The sequence below is a fragment of the Cinclus cinclus genome, unplaced genomic scaffold, assembly GCF_963662255.1.
Source record: "Cinclus cinclus unplaced genomic scaffold, bCinCin1.1 SCAFFOLD_339, whole genome shotgun sequence".
Classification (NCBI taxonomy): domain Eukaryota; kingdom Metazoa; phylum Chordata; class Aves; order Passeriformes; family Cinclidae; genus Cinclus; species Cinclus cinclus.
This window is the reverse complement of record NW_026912102.1, coordinates 743-14,364: the sequence shown is the minus strand read 5'-3', so window position 1 is coordinate 14,364 and position 13,622 is coordinate 743. Positions and strand designations below refer to the sequence as shown.

Below are 13,622 nucleotides of genomic sequence, written 5' to 3'. Positions count from 1 at the left end.
GTCCCTCCCAGTCCAAACCAGTCCCTCCCAGTATAAACCAGTCCCAACCAGTTCCCTCCCAGTATAAACCAGTTCAAACCAGTTCCCTCTGAGTATAAACCACTATAAACCAGTCCCTCCCAGTATAAACCAGTTCAAACCAGTTCCCTCCGAGTATAAACCAGTCCAAACCAGTCCCTCCCAGTATAAACCAGTCCCTCCGAGTATAAACCAGTATAAACCAGTCCCTCCGAGTATAAACCACTATAAACCAGTCCCTCCCAGTATAAACCACTATAAACCAGTCCCTCCCAGTATAAACCAGTCCAAACCAGTCCCTCCCAGTATAAACCAGTCCAAACCAGTTCCCTCCGAGTATAAACCAGTTCAAACCAGTCCCTCCCAGTATAAACCAGTCCCTCCCTTTATAAACCAGTCGAAACCAGTCCCTCCCAGTATAAACCAGTCCCTCCCAGTATAAACCAATCCCAACCAGTTCCCTCCCAGTATAAACCAGTCCAAACCAGTCGCTCCCAGTATAAACCAGTCCAAACCAGTCGCTCCCAGTATAAACCAGTCCCTCCCTTTATAAACCAGTCCAAACCAGTCCATCCCAGTATAAACCAAACCAAACCAGTTCCCTCCCAGTATAAACCAGTATAAACCAGTCCAAACCAGTCCCTCCCAGTCCAAACCCGTCCAAACCAGTCCCCTCCCAGTATAAACCAGTATAAACCAGTCCAAACCAGTATAAACCAGTATAAACCAGTATAAACCAGTATAAACCAGTCCAAAAAGGGACACAAGAGACTCCAGCAGGGCTCAACCACTTTATTGAGGGAAAGGAAAATTTGGGGAAATTTTGGGGAATTTGGGGAAAATTTGGGGATTTTTTGGGAAAATTTTGGGGAATTTGGGGAAAATTTTGGGAATTTTGGGAAAATTTTGGGGAATTTGGGGAAAATTTTGGGATTTTTTTGGGGGAATTTCGGGATTTTTTGGGGGGAGAAATTTGGGGAAAATTTGGGGAAATTTTGGGGAAACTTTGGGATTTTTGGGGGGAATTTTGGGATTTTTTTTTTGAGGGGAATTTTTGGGAAAAAATGGGGGGGGGGGGGAATTTTTTGGGAATTTTTTGGGAATTTCTTGGGAATTTTTTGGGAATTTTTTGGGATCACCCCCAGCTCATCCCAGGGGGAGTCACAGCTGGGGGGGGGTCGGGGGAAAAAAAAAAAATCCCAAAATTTTGGGGGAAATTCCCCCCCCCCCCCACCAAAAAAAAAAATTTTTGGGTGAAAAATCCCAAAATTTGAGGGGGGGAGGGGCAAAAAAAATCTCAAAAATTTGGGGGAAATTTTCAATTTTTTTAATGAAATTTTGGGGTCAAATCTCGGGAGGGACCAACCCAAAATTTTTTTTTTAATTTTTTTGGGGGGGGGGGGGGGAGGGGGGAATTTTTTGGGGTGATCCAAAATTGGGGGAGTGGGGGGGAGGGGGGGGGGAAAAAAATCCAAAAATTGGGAGGGGAAAAAAGAAAAAATTCCAAAAATCTGAGGAGAAAATCTGAAATAAAATGAAAAAAATTCAATTTTTTTTAAAATTTTTTTTATGGATTTTTTGGGGATTTCGGGCTGCAAAGATCCCAAATTTTTTTTTGGGGGGGTCCCCAATTTTTTTGGGGTGTCCCCAAATTTTTTGGGAGGTCACAGAGCATTGGTACGTTCCAGAATGGGGGGGAAACCCAAAATATTTGTGGAAAAATTCAATTTTTTTTAAAAATTTTTATGGATTTTTTTGGGATTTCGGGCTGCAAAGATCCCAAATTTTTTTTTGGGGGGGGGTCCCCAAATGTTTTTTTGGGGGGGTTCCCCAAATTTTTTTGGGGGTGACACGAGCATTGGTACATTCCAGAATGGGGGGGGAAAACTTGAAAAATAGGTGGAAAAATTCATTTTTTTTTTTAATTTTTGGGGATTTTTTGGGGGGATTTTGGGGTGTAAAGACCCCAAATTTTTTTCGGGGTGTCCCCAAATTTTTTTGGAGGGGTCCCCAGATTTTTTTGGGATCACACGAGCATTGGTACGTTCCAAAACGGGGGGAGAATACCTGAAATATAACGCTAAAAATTCAATTTTTTTTTTAAATTTTTGGGGATTTTTAGGGGGATTTTGGGGTGTAGAGACCCCAAATTTTTTTCGGAGGGGTCCCCAAATTTTTTTCGGGGGGTTCCCCAAATTTTTTTGGGGGTGACACGAGCATTGGTACATTCCAGAATGGGGGGGGAAAACTTGAAAAATAGGTGGAAAAAATCATTTTTTTTTTTTAATTTTTGGGGATTTTTTGGGGGGATTTTGGGGTGTAAAGACCCCAAATTTTTTTCGGGGTGTCCCCAAATTTTTTTGGGGTCACACGAGGGACCCCGAGGGCTGAGGGAAGTCGGGGTTGGTGAAGCTGAACCCCTCGAACTCAGCTTGGTCCAGTCCGGCCAGAACCAAAGCGTCCGGGGGGGTCAGAGCTGGGGGGGCCCGGGTGAAAAATTTATCGAAATTTTCACCGTTCCGGCCGCACTTTTTATTGGGGGGGAAAAAAAAGAAAAAAAAAAAAAGGGATTTTTGGGGAAAAATATAAAAAAAAAAAAACGGGGGAGGAAAAAGGGAGGAGAGATGGGAGAAGTTTGAGGGGAAATGGGAAAAATTAAAAAAGAAAAGGGGGGGGAATGGGGGGAAATGGGGGGGAAAATGGGGGGGAAAATGGGGGGAAAATGGGGAAAAGTGGGAAAAAGTGGGAGGGAAAAAATGGGGGAAAATGGGAAAAATTGGGAGGAAAAAAGCGGGGAAAAATGGGGAAAATGGGAGAAAAAATGGGAAAAATGGGGGGAAATGGGAAAAATTGGGAGGAAAAAAGCGGGGAAAAAATGGGGGAAATGGGAGGAAAAAATGGGAAAAAATAGGAGGGAAAAATGGGGGAAAATGGGGAAAAGTGGGAAAAAGTGGGAGGGAAAAAGCGGGGAAAAATGGGGAAAATGGGAGAAAAAATGGGAAAAATGGGGGATAATCGGAGAAAAAATGGGGGAAAAATGGGAGAAAAAATGGAAAAAATGGGAGAAAAAATGGGAAAAAATGGGGGGGAAATGGGAAAAAATGGAAGAAAAAAATGGGAAAAAATTTGGGATAAATTGGGGGGAAATGGGAAAAAATTGGAATTTTGGGGAAAAATAATGGGGGAGAAAAGGGGGAAAAATGGGGAAAATTTGGGGGAAAAGGGAAAAATGGGAGAAAAAAATGGGGGAAAATTGGGGGAAAATGGAAAAAAATTGGGAAAATTGGAGGGAATTAAAAAAAAAGGAATAAAAAATATTGAAAGAAATAAAAGCAAGAAGGAAAAAAAGGAAAAACAAACAATTTAAAAATAAAGAAAAAAGAAAATAAGAACAAGAAAAGTAAAAAAGGAGCAAAGGAAAAATAAAGAAAATTTTATAAAAGAAAGAAAAGAAATGAAAAGGAAAAAAAAGAGAGGAAAAAAAAGAAATAAAGGGAAAAAAAATCCAAAATCCCTCAAAAAAAAAAACCCAAAAAAATAATAAAAAAAGGCATAAAATAGGAAAAAATCCACCCAAAAAATCCCAAAATCCACCCAAAAAAAATTTCCCAAAATCCACCCAAAAAACCCCAAAATCCACCCAAAAAACCCCAAATTTCCCCCCAAAAAATCCCAAATTCCATCCAAAAAAATCCCAAAATCCACCCCAAAAAAAATTCCCAAAATCCACCCAAAAAAACCCCAAAATCCACCCCAAAAAATCCCAAATTCCATCCAAAAAAATTTCCCAAAATCCACCCAAAAAACCCCAAAATCCACCCAAAAAAAATTCCCAAAATCCACCCAAAAAATTCCCAAAATCCACAAAGAAAACCCCAAAATTTGCCCCCCAAAAAATCCCAAATTCCATCCAAAAAAATCCCAAAATTCACCAAAAAAAATTCCCAAAATCCACCCAAAAAAATCCCAAAATCCACCCAAAAAAATCCCAAATTTCCCCCCAAAAATCCCAAATTTCCCCCAAAAAACCCCAAAATGCACCCAAAAAATCCCAAATTTCCCCCCAAAAAATCCCAAATTTTCCCCAAAAATCCCAAATTTCCCCCAAAAATCCCAAATTTCCCCCAAATTCCCCCCCAAAAACCCAAACGGACGAACACAGAGAGAGAGAAAATTTGGGATCAGAGGGGGAAGCCCAAAATTGGGGAAAATTTGGGGGAATTTCGGGGAATTTTCGGGGAATTTTTTTAAGTTTTATTTTTGAGTTTTTGGGAGAATTTTGGGATTTTTTGGGGAATTTTTGGGGGAATTTTGAGGGAATTTTTGAGAATTTTTGGGGGCATTTTGGGAATTTTTTGGAGAATTTTTGGGGAATTTTTGGGAATTTTTTGGGGAACTTTTGGGGGAAATTTTGGAGAATTTTTGGGGGAATTTTGGGAATTCTTGGGGGAATTTGGGGGCATTTTTGGGCATTTTTGGGGGAATTTTAGGGGAATTTTAGGGGAATTTTTTTATAATTTATGGGGAAATTTTGGGGGAAGTTTTGGGGAATTTTTTGGAGAATTTTTGGGGAATTTTGGGGAATTTTTGGGGAATTTTGGGGAATTTTTGGAGATTTTTTGGAGAATTTTGGGAATTTTTTGGGAACTTTTGGGGGAAATTTTGGAGAATTTTTGGGGAAATTTTGGGAACTTTTGGGGGAATTTGGGGGCATTTTTGGGGGATTTTGGGGAATTTTTGGGGAATTTTTTGGGAATTTTTGGCGGAAATTTTGGGGGATTTTGGGGAATTATTTGCGTTTTATTTTTTGGGGAATTTTAGGGCATTTTGGGGGGATTTTTGGGGGGGAATTCTGGGTTAATTTTGGGTTAATTTTGGGCTGATTTCAGCGCGATTTTAACGGGATTTTTATGGAAAATTCGGGAATCTTTTGGGGAATTTTTTGGGAATTTCGGGGTGGATTTTTGGGGGGATTTTTGGGCTGATTTTTTGGTATTTTTGGGAGGATTTTGGGGTGATTTTGGGGTGATTTTTAGGTCACTTTTTGACTAATTTTAACACGATTTTAACCGGATTTTTTTTTGGGAAAATTCAGGAATCTTTTGGGGAATGGTTTGGGAATTTCGGGGTGGATTTTTGTTGTGATTTTGGGGTAATTTTGGGGTGATTTTGGGGTGATTTTGGGGTGATTTTTAGGTCACTTTTTGACTAATTTTAACACGATTTTAACCGGATTTTTTTTTGGGAAAATTCGGGAATCTTTTGGGGAATGGTTTGGGAATTTCGGGGTGGATTTTTGGGAGAACTTTGGGGGGATTTTTGGGCTGATTTTTTGGTAATTTTGGGCTGATTTGGGGGTGATTTTGGGGTGATTTTTTGGTAATTTTGGGAGGATTTTGGGCTGATTTTGGGGTGATTTTTAGGTCACTTTTTGACTAATTTTAACACGATTTTAACCGGATTTTTTTTTGGGAAAATTCGGGAATCTTTTGGGGAATGGTTTGGGAATTTTGGGGTGGATTTTTGTTGTGATTTTGGGGTAATTTTGGGGTGATTTTGGGGTGATTTTGGGGTGATTTTTAGGTCACTTTTTGACTAATTTTGACACGATTTTAACCGGATTTTTTTTTGGGAAAATTCGGGAATATTTTGGGGAATGGTTTGGGAATTTCGGGGTGGATTTTTGGGGGGATTTCGGGGGGATTTTTGGTCTGACTCACCGGGCGGGGGGTGAAGGGGGGCGGCACCTCCAGACGTTCCAGACGTTCCCAATCCGTGCGGCGGAAAAAGGGGTGACCCCGAACCTCCTGTTCCCCCCCCGGGCCCGCCCCCAGCCTCTTCCCGGGGTGCTTGGTCAGGAACTGCAGAGGCAAAAATTCCCAAATTTCCAAAAATTCCCAGAAAAAAAAACCAAAAAAAACCCCGAGAAAATCGGAGCGAGGATGGGGAAAATGTGAGGAAAAATGATGGGAAAAAGGGAAAATTCAGGTCAAAAATGGGGCTGGGATGGTGAAAATCCCATGGAATTCTCATGGAATTCCTACAAAATTCCCGAATTTCTGAAAATTCCTGGATAAAAACAAAAAAAACCCGGAGAAAATCGGAGCGGGGATGGGGAAAATGTGAGGAAAAATGATGGGAAAAAGGGAAAATTCAGGTCAAAAATGGGGCTGGGATGGTGAAAATCCCATGGAATTCTCATGGAATTCCTACAAAATTCCCAAATTTCTGAAAATTCCTGGATAAAAACAAAAAAAACCCGGAGAAAATCGGAGCGGGGATGGGGAAAATGTGAGGAAAAATGATTGGGAAAAGTCGGGATTAGAAAGGGGAAAATTGGGAAAAAATGGGGGGGAAAATGGGGGAAAAAATGGGAAAAAAATGGGAAAAAATTGGGTGAAAAAATTGGGGGAAAATTGGGAAAAATGGGGAAAAAAATGGGAAAAAATTGGGGGAAGAAATGGGAAAAAATTGGGGGAAAAAATTGGAAAAATGGGGGAAAAAAACCGGGAAAAAATTAGGAAAAAAATCAGGAAAAAATCGGGAAAAAAAAACGGGGGGAAAAAAAAAATCACAAAAAGACCCGGAAAAAATGGGGAAAAAATGGGGAAAAAATCGGGGAAAAAAAAAACGGAAAAAAAGGGATTTGGGCGTGGTTTGGGCGTGGTCTGGGCGTGGTTCGGGAGTGGTCTGGGCGTGGTTCGGGATTCCCGCGGGATTCGGGGAATTTTTTTGGGAATTCTCACCCCTTTGCAGATGGCCACGGCCTCTCGGGACAGGGATTAGGGCGTGGTCTGGGTGTGGTCTGGGCGTGGTCTGGGTGTGGTTTGGCGTGGTTTGGGCGTGGTTTTGGTGTGGTTTGGGTGTGGTTTGGGCGTGGTTCGGGATTCCCGCGGGATTCGGGGAATTTTTTTGGGAATTCTCATCCCTTTGCAGATGGCCACGGTCTCTCGGGTCAGGGCTTAGGGCGTGGCTTGGGCGTGGCTTGGGCGTGGTTGTGGTGTGGTTTGGGCGTGGTTTGGGCGTGGTTTGGGATTCCCGCGGGATTCGGGGAATTTATTTTTTGGGAATTCTCACCCCTTTGCAGATGGCCACGGCCTCTCGGGTCGGGGATTAGGGCGTGGTCTGGGCGTGGTTTGGGCGTGGTCTGGGCGTGGTTTGGGTGTGGTTTGGGATTCCCCAGGGATTCGGGGAATTTTTTTTTTGGGAATTCTCACCCCTTTGCAGATGGCCACGGCCTCTCGGGTCAGGGATTTCGGATACGTCACCGTCTGCTCCAGGATGGATTGGAAAAGTTCGTCCTCGTCCTCGCCGTCAAAAGGGGGCTGAAAACAAAAAAAAAACAAAAAAACAAACAAAAAAATTCCCCCCAAAAAATCCAAATATTCCCAAAATATCCCCTCCCCCCTCCACACACACACACACACAAAAAAAATATTCCGGAATTAAGGAGGAAATAGCCCCGAAAATGTTGCCGAATGTTGCTGAAATATTCCTGAATTTATTACTAAAAAAAGCCACAAAAAATGCCAAAAAATCCCCCCAAAAATCCCCAAAAAATTAAAAAAAAAATCCCCAAAAAATCCCAAAAAAATCCCCTAAAAAATCCCCAAAAATTCCCCAAAAAATAAAAAAAAAAATCCCAAAAAATGCCCAAAAATTCCCAAGAAAATCCTAAAAATTCCCCCAAAAAATGCCCAAAAATTCCACAAAAAAATCCAAAAAACCCCCCAAAAAATGCCCAAAAATTCCCCAAAAATATCCCCCCAAAAATCTCCAAAAAATCCCCCCCAAAAATCCCTCAAAATTCCCCCAAAACATCCCCAAAAATTCCCAAGAAAATCCCAAAAAATGCCCCCAAAAATCTCCAAAAAATCCCCAAATAATCCAAAATAATCCCCAAAAAATCCCAAAAAACCCCCCAAAAAATCCCTATAAATTCCCCAAAAAATCCAAAAAAAACCCCAAAAAACCCCAAAAAAGCCCCAAAAAATCCCAAAAAAACCCCCCAAAAATCCCCCAAAAATCCCTAAAAATTCCCCAAAAATTCCCCAAAAAATCTCCAAAAAACCCCCAAATAATCCCAGAAAAAACCCAAAAAATCCAAAAATTCCCAAGAAAATCCCAAAAAATCCCCAAACAATCCCCAAAAAATCCCAAAAAAACCCCAAAAAATCCCCCAAAAAATCCCTAAAAATTCCCCCCAAAATCCCCAAAAAATCTCCAAAAAAACCCCAAAAAATCCCAAAAAATCCCCAAAAAATTCCAAAAAAATCCCTAAAAATTCCCCAAAAAATCCCCAAAAAAACCCCAAAAAATCCCAAAAAATTCCCAAAAAAATCCCTAAAAATTCCCCAAAAAAAATCCCTAAAAAACCCCCCAAAAATCCCAAAAAAATTCCCTAAAAAAATCCCTAAAAAAACCCCAAAAATCCCAAAAAAATCCCCAAAAATCCCCAAAAATTCCCAAAAAAATCCCCAAAAATCCCCAAAAATTCCCAAGAAAATCCCAAAAAAATCCCAAAAAAATCCCCAAAAAATCCCCCAAAAACCCCCAAAAAACCCCAAAAAACCCCCAAAAAATCCCCAAAAAATCCCCAAAAACCCCCAAAAAACCCCCAAAAAAATTCCCAAAATTCCTCCCCCCAAAAAATTCCCAAATTTTCTCACCTGCCCGGCCAACATCTCGTAGAGCAGGACTCCGAAGGACCACCAGTCCACGGATTTTCCATAGGGTTGATAAGCAATAATCTGCAATTTTTGGATCCCAAATTATCCCAAATTATCCCAAATTATCCCAAATTCCCCAAAATTCCCCAAAACTCAAAAAAATTTGGGAATTCCCCCCGAAAAAACCCGGAAAAAAAGGCCCAAAAATTGAATTTTTTGTGATTTTTTTTTTTTTTTTTTTCCCCCAAAAAAAATTTTTGGATTTTTTTTTTTGTTTGTTTGTTTTTAATTCCAGGAATGTTGGATTTTCCGCTGGAATTTTTTGGGAAATTTTGGGAATTTTGTAATTGTGGAGTTTCAGAATTCCCAAAATTTCTCCCCCCCTCAAAAAAAAAAAAAAAAATCCCAAAATTCCCTTTTCCCCCCCCCCACTTTTTTTCCCTTCCCCCCCAAAAAAAAAAAAAATTTGGGATTTTTTTGGGGGGTTTCCTCTCTCAAGGAATTTCAGGAATTTTGGGAATTCCCAAATCCTGACTCTCCTAAAATCTTGAAAAATCCCAAAATTTTCCTCCCAAAAAATATTCCTAAAAATCCCCCCCAAAAATTCAATTTTTTCCTATTTTTTATTTTGTTTTTTTCCCCAAAATTTTTGTGATTTTTTTTTTTTTTCCATCCCCGGCTCCAGAAATTTTGGGAATTTTGGGAATTTTGGGAATTCTGGGAATTCCCAACTCCCGATTCCCAAAAAAACCCCTGAAAAATTCCTTAAAAAAACCCTCGAAAAATTCCAATTTCGTAAGAAAAAATTTCCCATTTTTCCCCCAAATTTTCTCATTTTTCCAGCCCCAACTTCCAGAAATTTTGGGAATTTTGGGAATTCTGGGAATTCTGGGAATTCCCAACTCCCGATTGCCAAAAGAACCCTGAAAAATTCCTAAAAAACCCTCGAAAAATTCCAATTTTATTAAAAAAATTCCCATTTTTTTCCCTGTTTTTTTTCCCCAATTTTCCTCATTTTCCCAACCCCGACTCCAAAAATTTTGGGAAATTTGGGAATTCTGGGAATTCCCAACTCCCCATTCCCAAAAAACCCTGAAAAATTCCTTAAAAAAACCCTCGAAAAATTCCAATTTCGTAAGAAAAAATTTCCCATTTTTCCCCCAAATTTTCTCATTTTTCCAGCCCCAACTTCCAGAAGTTTTGGGAATTTTGGGAATTCTGGGAATTCTGGGAATTCCCAACTCCCGATTGCCAAAAGAACCCTGAAAAATTCCTTAAAAAAACCCTCGAAAAATTCCAATTTTATTAAAAAAAATTCCCATTTTTTCCCCCAATTTTCCTCATTTTTCCACCCACGGACTCCAAAAATTTTGGGAATTTTGGGAATTTTGGGAATTCGGGGAATTCCCAACTCCCGATTCATAAAAAAACCCCAAAAAATTCCTAAAAAAACCCCTCGAAAAATTCCAGTTTCGTAAGAAAAAAATTCCCATTTTTCCCCCAAATTTCCTCATTTTTCCAGCCCCAACTTCCAGAAATTTTGGGAATTTTGGGAATTCTGGGAATTCTGGGAATTCCCAACTCCCGATTCCCAAAAAAACCCCTGAAAAATTCCTAAAAAAACCCTCAAAAATTTCCAATTTTATTGAAAAAAATCCCTTTTTTTTCCCTGTTTTTTTCCCCAATTTTCCTCATTTTCCCAACCCTGACTCCAAAAATTTTGGGAATTTTGGGAATTTTGGGAATTCCGGCACCTCGGGAGCGATGTAATCGGGAGTTCCACAAAAAGTCCTGGTGGTGTTTCCTGGAAAAATATTTTCTTTGCACATCCCAAAATCGGTGATTTTCACGTGGCCTTGAGCGTCCAGCATCACGTTGTCCAACTTCAGGTCCCTGCGGGGCAAAATCTGGGAATTCCCGGAATTCCGGGAATTTTTGGGGAATTTTTGGGGAATTTTATGGGATTTTTTGGGGATTTTTCCGGGATTTTTCAGGGATTTTTGGCGATTTTTTGCGATTTTTTGGGGAATTTTTAGAGGTTTTTTTGGGGATTTTTAAAGATTTTTTTAGGGAATTTTTGAGGAATTTTTTGGGAATTTTTGAGAAAGTTTTTGGGAATTTTTGGGGATTTTTTAGGGATTTTTTGGGATTTTTTGGGGATTTTTTAGGATTTTTTAGGGATTTTTTTCGAATTTTTCGATATTTTTTTTTTATTTTTTTGGGGATTTTTAAAGATTATTTTTAGGGAATATTTGAGAAATTTTTTGGGAAATTTTTTGGGAATTTTTGGGATTTTTTGGGGATTTTTTAGGATTTTTTGGGAATGTTTTGTGGATTTTTTTGCAGATTTTAGGGAATTTTGGGAGATTTTTTGGCGATTTTTGGGGATTTTTTTGGGGACTATTTTTGTAATTTTTTTGGATTTTTTGTGATTTTTTGGGAATTCTTTGGATACTTTGGAAATTCCTGCAATTCCAGAGGAATTTTGGGATCTTCACCCGGAATTTTGGGGCAAAATTTCACCAAATTTGGGGCAGTTTTTGAGGAATTTGGATCAATTTTTTGCCAGAATCTCGCGGGAATTTTGGGGAATTTTGGGGAATTTTGGGGAATTTTGGGGAATTTTGGGGAATTTTGAGAAATTTGGGAATTTTTTGGGGAAATTTTGGGAATTTTTTTGGCTCTCACCTGTAGATGATCCCTTGGTTGTGCAGGAAGAAGAGACCGATGGCGATTTCGGCCGCGTAAAATCTGGGAAAAATCGGGAAAAATTTGGGATTTTTGGGGAATTTTTTGGGAATTTTGAAGGAATTTTAGGAATTTTGGGTGAAATTTCGGATTTTTTTTTTTTTTGGATTCTTCGAGGGATTTTGGGCGATTTTTTGAGAGTTTTGTGGGGATTTTTGGGGGAATTGAAAAGGAAAATTTTACGGGGAATTTTTGAGGAGAATTTGGGGAATTTTTTGCAGGATTTTTTGGGAATGTTTTAATGGATTTTTCCAAGGATTTTTTTTGGGGGGGAATTTTCCACTTTTTGAGTCATCCCGAGAAATTTTGGGAATTTTTTTGGGGAATATTTTGGGGAGAATTCTGGGAATTTTGAGTTCTCGGGGCGGATTTTGAGCAAATTTTGACAAATTTTGGGTAAATTCAGACAAATTTTGGGTAAATTTGGACAAATTTTGGTCGTTTTTCCAAGGATTTTTTTTTTGTGGGGAATTTTCCACTTTTTGCGTCATTCCAATCAATTTTGGGAATTTTTTGGGGGAATATTTTGGGGAGAATTCTGGGAATTTTGAGTTCTCGGGGCGGATTTTGAGCAAATTTTGACAGATTTTGGGTAAATTCAGACAAATTTTGGTCGTTTTTCCCGGGGATTTTTTCCGGGGGGGGGAATTTTCCACTTTTCGAGTCATCCCAAGAAATTTTGGGAATTTTTTTTTGGGGGGGGGAATATTTTAAGGATAAATCCCAGAATTTTGGGATCTTAGGGTGGACGTCGACCGAACTTCAACCGAATTTGGACAAAATTTTGGTCGTTTTTCCAGGGGATTTTTTTGGGGGAATTTTCCACTTTTTGAGTCATCCCGAGGAATTTTGGGAATTTTTTTGGGGAATATTTTGGGGAGAATTCTGGGAATTTTGAGTTCTCGGGGCGGATTTTGAGCAAATTTTGACAAATTTTGGGTAAATTCAGACAAATTTTGGGTAAATTTGGACAAATTTTGGTCGTTTTTCCAAGGATTTTTTTTTTGTGGGGAATTTTCCACTTTTTGCGTCATTCCAATAAATTTTGGGAATTTTTTTGGGGAATATTTTGGGGAGAATTCTGGGAATTTTGAGATCTCGGGGCGGATTTTGAGCAAATTTTGACAGATTTTGGGTAAATTCAGACAAATTTTGGTCGTTTTTCCCGGGGATTTTTTTCCGGGGGGGGGAATTTTCCACTTTTCGAGTCATCCCAAGAAATTTTGGGAATTTTTTTTTGGGGGGGGGAATATTTTAAGGATAAATCCCAGAATTTTGGGATCTTAGGGTGGACGTCGACCGAACTTCAACCGAATTTGGAAAAATTTTGGTCGTTTTTCCAGGGGATTTTTTTGGGGGAATTTTCCACTTTTTGAGTCATCCCGAGGAATTTTGGGAATTTTTTTTTGGGGAGAATTCCGGGGATTTCGGGGCACTCACGCCGCGTGCGGCTCCTTGAACTTTCCGACCTGCTGGATGTGGTACATGAGGTCCCCCCCGGTGACGTATTCCATGACAAAGTACAGCCGGTCCTGCGCACCAGTTTGGACCAGTTTGGACCAGTTCAATCCCAGTTCAATCCCAGTTCATTCCCAGTTCAATCCCAGTGCCCCGAAATCGCCGAATTTCCCCAAAAATTCCGGCCCCGAATGAAGATTCCAGGATTAAACAGCGGCAAGGATTGATCCCGGTTCATCCCAGTTTGGACCAGTTTAATCTCAGTCCAATTCCAGTCCGCACCAATCCTCTCCCAGTCCATCCCAGTCCCTCCCAGTTACTCCCAGTCCCCTCCCACTCCATCCCAATCTCCTCCCAGTCCCTCCTAGTCCCTCCCAGTCCTTCCCAATCTCCTCCCACTCCTTCCCATTTCCCCTCCCAGTCCATCCCAGTCCCTCCCATTCCCTCCCAGTCCATCCAAATCCCATCCCAGTCCCTCCCAGTCGTTCCCAGTCCCTCCCAGTCCTTCCCAGTCCCATCCCAGTCCCTCCCAGTCCCTCCCAGTCCCTCCCAGTCCATCCCAGTCCATCCCATTCCCTCCCATTTCCCCTCCCAGTCCCTACCAGTCCATCCCATTCCCTCCCAGTCGCTCCCATTCCTCCCCCATTCCCTCCCAATCCATCCAAATCCCATCCCAGTCTATCCCAGTCCCTCCCAGTCCATCCCAATCCCTCCCATTTCCCCTCCCAG

General features: G+C 40.5%; 1 protein-coding gene across 1 annotated transcript; it reads right to left on the bottom strand.

Annotated features, from left to right (window-relative positions):
* Window positions 1–1,749: 1,749 nt before the first annotated feature.
* LOC134057431 (protein kinase C gamma type-like) lies at window positions 1,750–12,967 on the bottom strand (the record flags this gene model as incomplete). The annotated part of the gene is made up of 7 exons (XM_062514418.1): window positions 1,750–2,546; window positions 5,739–5,879; window positions 7,236–7,343; window positions 8,688–8,768; window positions 10,442–10,580; window positions 11,376–11,438; window positions 12,876–12,967. Coding segments are annotated over 7 exons (786 nt in total), but the record flags the coding sequence as incomplete, so codon positions are not given.
* Between the last annotated feature and the right edge of the window lie 655 nt (window positions 12,968–13,622).